Source organism: Euphorbia lathyris, chromosome 4 (genome assembly GCF_963576675.1).
Source record: "Euphorbia lathyris chromosome 4, ddEupLath1.1, whole genome shotgun sequence".
In the NCBI taxonomy this organism is placed as follows: domain Eukaryota; kingdom Viridiplantae; phylum Streptophyta; class Magnoliopsida; order Malpighiales; family Euphorbiaceae; genus Euphorbia; species Euphorbia lathyris.
The window spans coordinates 1,963,706-1,970,294 of NC_088913.1; the positions used below are offsets into that span (position 1 = coordinate 1,963,706).

Consider the following 6,589-nt stretch of genomic DNA (forward strand, 5'->3'; position numbering starts at 1 on the left):
CTTGGATCATTGCCGAAATACAGAAAGAAAAATAAAAGAGAGAAAAACAAGTTCAAAGCACTCAAAAACAAGAAAGAGATCTTACATCCATTTTCTATTCCTGTGTAAATGCTAGATTGATTGTTTGTAATCATCTAAAGTGTTCTTCATTTGAAAAAGAACAACTTGTATCAATCGTGATATTGAGAGTGTTGTGTTGAGTGTTTAGTTGTAAACATTCAGTGGTAGAGAAATCTAAGTACTAGGTTGTGGTGCTTAGTAGGAGTTGAGTAGAAGAATAGAGGACGGTACTCTTGCATATTCAACTGCCTTGTAAACGGTTTGTGCTCTACCTTTAAAGAGCTCAGTATTGGATTCCAAAAGTCCGGAGGACTCTAGGGACTGGACGTAGGCAGAGAGGCCGAACCAGGATAAGTCATACTGAGTAATTTCTAACTCTCTCAATATATATATATATATGTGTGTGTGTGTGCATGTGTTGTCTGTTGAATTTACTCAGCATATAAATCATTTAAACTGATACTGAATGAATCAGAGTGCTGAGTTGGAAGCTGACCACAGAAAGTGTCAATTCCCAACTCACGAGTAAAACAGCCTTAGTCAACATCTGACCAAAGCTGTCTTACATTGAGATGGACCGTGCTAACCAAAAGCTGAGTTAACAAACTCATCAAAATTATCAAGTCAGTATAATTAAATTAGTAAAAAAGTTACATTAGTTCCTAACCCCCTATTGGAACTAATCACACGGGACCAACATACATGACTTAAATGTATCGTTGCGGTGGTGTGGACCATTCAAAATTACCTCATGGTTTGAAAAAAATAAAAATAAAATTGGAGATGCTCTTAGTCTTTCATTGGTACTTGGAGGACCGTAGTTGTAATTTACAACAAGTTAGTTATAATTAAATAAAAAATAAATTTAATTACATTTATGGAAAAACAATTATTTTGCAACTCTATAAATACATTTAACTTAATGAACAGAAATACTTCATCGAAGAACTTAATTTACACGTTAAGGCCAAAATAATACACTGAGAGCAGTATTTAACCACGCGCTTCTCACGGCGAGTGAAGTATAAACCGCTGATTTCCTTATCCTAAATATCCCGTCCGGCAGTTACTCCGTTTACCTCTTCACTTCCGTCATCAGGTGGGTCCCACGAAATCCAACGGCTGAGATCTTCCTATTTTCATCACTTTAGGGTTTTCTCTTTTTCTAGGTTTATATCCTTGTTTTAGCCCCCATTCACTCTTTCCTTTCAAGTGCAGTTTTATTCTGCCCACTTTCTCTCTCTATCGGTTTCTGATTCGGCGGCGCCAGAGTCTTCCCGGCGGCCAATATCATCGTTCCCTTCTCCGCCTTCCCTCTCCTCCCTATCAAAATACAAAACCCCCACAAAAAAAGCAGAAAAAATAGAGCCGAAAAACAAATTTATCTGTTAGATCTTTTATCAAGCACTTGGTGTGTGCGAGTATTTATCAATTAGGGTTTGTTGTTTCCTAGGGAGAGAAGAGTTAGGATTGGTGTTGTTTTTTTTTAATTTATTAGAATAAAAAGAGGAGAGGGAAGAGAAATTGAAAAAAATCAAAAAAATTTGGAAAAAATTTTTGAAGAGAAAAAAAGAGGAGAGATGGCACAGGTTCAGGTTCCAGTTCAGGCGCAGGGTGTGAACGGCGGAAACAACCCGCAGTTTGTGACGACTTCCCTTTACGTTGGGGATCTGGAGCAGAACGTGACTGATTCGCACTTGTACGATCTGTTTAATCAAGTCGGACAAGTGGTTTCCGTTCGGGTTTGCAGAGACTTGACTACCCGACGATCTCTGGGTTACGGCTATGTGAACTATAGCAATCCTCAAGATGGTGTGTATTCCTTTTTTTGTTGAAAATTTTGTTTTTTCTTCCAATTTTTGTGATTAGTTAAGGATTGACTGTGGAAGGAAGGTTTTTTTTTTGGAAATTGCTCTGATAAGTGTTGTATCGATTGTTAAAATTAGTAATTGCATTAATACATAGTAGAAAGCTTGTTTTATGACTTGTATTTCCTACTCTGTAAGTTTCCGATTAAGTTAAATTTTCACTTCTGGATATAAATAATTATTACTGATTGTGTTAATCTGTATGCCCTACTGCCAATTGACATCCAAATCTCTTGGATGTAAACGAATATATTTGTTCTTTTTAACTGTGATTTTGGTAGTTTATTTTGCAAAATGTAATAACAAATTATGTGATTTGATGCGATGGAGATAAAGAAGACTCAAATATTTGTGTGTGCGTATTTGTAGAGATGTCGTTGGTATTCCTGACTTTGCATCAGGAATGCTTTGTGCTTTGGCATATGGATATTTATATTTTCTTCGATACTTTAATATAGAACAGCCACCCATGCAATTATTTTATGGGTTCAATGCTTCTGTCCTCTTGATATATCATAGAAGAAGAGATAATTTATTGCTATATTTGTCTCTTGAACCTTGCTCTTCAATGTATAACCATGAGAAGAAGTTATTTATACCCAATGAAGTTCTAGAGATGTGACTTAAAAGTTTTGTTCTTTTGTGATGTATATGCATCTTTGAAATGTATTATCTTATCTTTGTCTCTTTAGTGTTCCAAGGCCATTGTCAGTGCCTTTACTTACTGCGATACGTATGAAATGTCTTGTATATGCTATGGCTTACTTGTGCACTTTTAATCAGGCTGTTGTACTTTATCATATCATTTTTATTGTAAGTTGGATAATCTTAGAATCAGTATTTGGGATAAAATGTGCAACGTAATCAATATTTAATGGGATATGGAATCACAAGCATTAAGAAAGTTACAATTGTTGCATTCTCCACATTGTAAAAATGTGAAATATAGAATTTCACTATACTACATTTTTTTATCTGAGAACAATAATCTCTTATTTTTAGATTATTACCATAAATCATGTTTAAGATATGAATTTGCATGTGGTGAAAAGTTTTAAAGCTTGCGCTCTTTCCTTTGGTTTTGCTCAAAATCTTACTTCCTCTCTTGCTCTCAAAACTATTGACAGCTGCAAGGGCATTGGATATGCTGAATTTCACCCCTCTGAATGGAAACCCCATCAGAATCATGTATTCACATCGTGACCCAAGTATCCGCAAAAGTGGGGCTGGTAACATCTTTATCAAGGTATTCTTATCTGCTGAAGAGGATCTACTTTTGCTGCTATGTTTATTTGTATTATTTAGGCTTCCCAAGACTCTTGTATATTTTCTAACTAAACTATATTGTGTTTTAACATCCCCTCGCAGAATTTGGATAAGGCAATTGACCACAAGGCATTGCATGACACCTTCTCTGCTTTTGGAAATATTCTCTCCTGCAAGGTAGCTACTGATTCTGCTGGCCAGTCCAAGGGCTATGGATTTGTCCAGTTTGACAACGAGGAAGCTGCCCAAAAGGCAATAGAGAAGTTGAATGGTATGCTGTTGAATGATAAGCAAGTGTATGTGGGACCCTTCCTTCGCAAGCAGGAAAGAGACACTTCAACTGACAAGACTAGATTCAATAATGTCTTTGTGAAGAATCTTGCTGAAGTGACAGGTGAAGAAGATTTAAGGAAAAGTTTTGGTGAATTTGGACCCATAACTAGTGTTGTGGTGATGAGGGATGGGGACGGGAAGTCAAGGTGCTTTGGATTTGTCAACTTTGAGAATGCAGATGATGCTGCAAGAGCTGTTGATGCACTTAATGGAAAAAAAGTTGATGACAAGGAGTGGTATGTTGGGAAGGCCCAAAAGAAATCTGAGAGGGAAAATGAATTGAAAACACGATTTGAGCAGAGCATGAAGGAGGCAGCTGACAAGTTTCAGGGGGCCAATCTGTACATTAAAAATCTAGATGATAGCATAGTTGATGAAAAGCTTAAGGAGCTCTTTTCCCCATTTGGAACAATCACGTCATGCAAGGTAATCAAATTGATTGTTGAATTGTTTACGGTTAGGTTTATTTAATCTTCTTGCACCCGCATCAAACTCCTTTTTAATGTGAAAAGGTTATGAGAGATCCTAATGGAATAAGCAGAGGTTCAGGGTTTGTAGCATTCTCAACTCCTGAGGAGGCATCTAGAGCTGTAAGCGCTGTTTTTTATTTTTTATTTTTTTATTTTTTATTTAAGTTCTTTAAAGCCCATAAAACCATTGAAATGATATTTTTGTTGTGATAGCTTATGGAGATGAATGGTAAAATGATAGTTAGCAAACCTTTATATGTTGCACTGGCGCAACGAAAGGAAGACAGGAGAGCTAGGTTGCAGGTATAATATTTCTTCATGAAACTTTGTGGCCTCCACATAATGGGACTTACGTTTTTGTTTTTTCAAATGTATTAAATGGATATGTACCAAAGATGTCATTATTATTAACTTCTAATGAGCGTCAGTACAAAAAGTAAAGAAATGGTATTTGGATACAGGCTCAATTCTCCCAAATGAGACCAGTTGCAATGGCACCATCTGTTGGTCCTCGCATGCCAATGTATCCTCCTGGTGGTCCAGGAATTGGACAGCAGATATTCTATGGACAAGCTCCACCTGCTATCATTCCTCCACAGGTACACCTTTTTCTTAATGTTGAATCCGTTAATAATGGAAATAACATGTTCTTTTAATCTGATCATAGTAAGTGTTTTTGTTTTCTTGACAAGTCAAGTAAACTCTAGTGCATTTCAATAATAGTCATTTTACTAATAAGGTCCTTTGTTTGGTATGTTTGTTTTATGAACCATTGCCAGCCAGGATTTGGATATCAGCAGCAGCTTGTACCTGGCATGAGGCCTGGAGGAGCTCCTATGCCAAATTTCTTCGTTCCAATGGTTCAGCAAGGACAGCAAGGACAGCGTCCTGGTGGTCGACGGGCAGGAGCTGGTCAGCAATCCCAGCAGCCAGTCCCAATGATGCAGCAGCAGGTTCACATTGGCCTCTTTCTTTCTCATTAGATGATTGGCATTAGGGATTTCCTTTATCTGACAGACATGTTCGATTGCAGATGCTTCCAAGGGGACGTGTCTATCGCTACCCTCCTGGCCGTGGCATGCCTGATGTCTCAATGTCTGGTGTTGGAGGAGGCATGCTATCGGTTCCTTATGACATGGGTGGGATTCCTTTGCGTGAGGCAGGTCTCTCTCAAAGTATTCCTATTGGTGCTTTGGCTAGTGCTCTTGCAAATGCTTCACCAGAGCAGCAGAGAACGGTATGAATGACCTGCTTCTTATTTGTCTAATTTTTTTTTTACTGCCCAATAGGGTTTCATTGGCCAATTCTTGAAGGTTTAGAAAATTAGTGTCATAACTTCAAAACACACACATATATATATATATATATATGCATATATAATTTTTTTTTTCAAGAAATTCCATGTAAAAAATTACATGGATTCGATAGGGTTTCATTGGCCAATTCTTGAAGGTTTAGAATATTAGTTCCATAACTTCAATGTATATATATTATATATATTAGTCTTTTATTGATTGCAACTCGAGGCGTGTGGCATCCTATTGCACAAAGAATTGTTCAGGATATTGAGTTTGCTCTCTTGGAAGCAAGAGAAAGTAAAAAAGCTCTGATTTGGATGTCTTATCGGATGCCAGTTGTTAAATCTTTATTGGCCAACGGTGAACAGTTAATGCTGTTTATAATTTGACCAATTGGCCATTAATGGTTAAAGTAGCTGATACTGAAAACTCAATAAAATTTTTCAAATTAACATAACTTGATTTTAATCATGGGATCAATTGGTGTAGATGCTGGGTGAGAATCTCTACCCTCTAGTTGAACAGCTGGAGCCTGATGCAGCAGCTAAGGTGACTGGCATGCTTTTGGAGATGGATCAGACTGAGGTCTTGCACTTGCTGGAATCACCGGAAGCTCTCAAATCAAAGGTTGCTGAAGCTATGGAGGTTCTTAGAAGTGTTCAGCAGCAACAAGCCGGTGGTGCCGCTGATCAACTTGCCTCATTGTCATTGAGTGAAAACCTTGTTTCTTAGGCCAAATGTGAGGGGATTGAGATGAAAGACCTGATGTGTTTCTGGTACATTTTAGACTAGTTTTCTTGGTAGCGTAGGAACTGGTTTTGGGTTTTACTGAGATTTTTGAGGATTTGGTTTTGATGATTGTGACATTCCATACTGTTACTTTTTGCTTATCTGAGTGTTAAGCACTTTTGTGGCTATGTTTTGCTTGGAACGGTAACGTTGAGCTGTTTCGTGTTGAAAGAAAACACATCTGCTGCCTTGCAAAATACATGGCAATCTATGTTGCACGGACAGTACTTTAGTAGCATTTCATGTCCGTGTCTATATCCCATTGCGTTTGAATGCTATGTTTTTTGGAGGTAACATTGACCGGTTTCCATTTCTGTGTCTGTGCAACATAGATGGCAATGAAAATTTATTCATGACAGATAGAGGTGGTGATATGGTAGAGGCATTTGGATGAGATTTCATCTATCAATATCGGTTTAATTCTTCAATGTTTATTGCTTGTTAAGTTGTTGAAATGGCTGAATGTGAGATTGTGATAGTCATCGGTAGGGGTGTTATTTAAATT

At 37.5% G+C, this 6,589-nt stretch overlaps 1 protein-coding gene across 1 annotated transcript; it reads left to right on the top strand.

The window, feature by feature from the left end:
* Positions 1-1,256: 1,256 nt before the first annotated feature.
* LOC136226573 (polyadenylate-binding protein 8-like) lies at positions 1,257-6,212 on the top strand. The gene is made up of 9 exons (XM_066015140.1): positions 1,257-1,872; positions 3,056-3,174; positions 3,297-3,953; positions 4,040-4,117; positions 4,211-4,300; positions 4,459-4,596; positions 4,777-4,950; positions 5,031-5,234; positions 5,785-6,212. The coding sequence occupies exons 1-9, from the start codon at positions 1,641-1,643 to the stop codon at positions 6,025-6,027; spliced, it is 1,935 nt and encodes a 644-aa protein (XP_065871212.1). The 5' UTR covers positions 1,257-1,640; the 3' UTR covers positions 6,028-6,212.
* Positions 6,213-6,589: the final 377 nt, after the last annotated feature.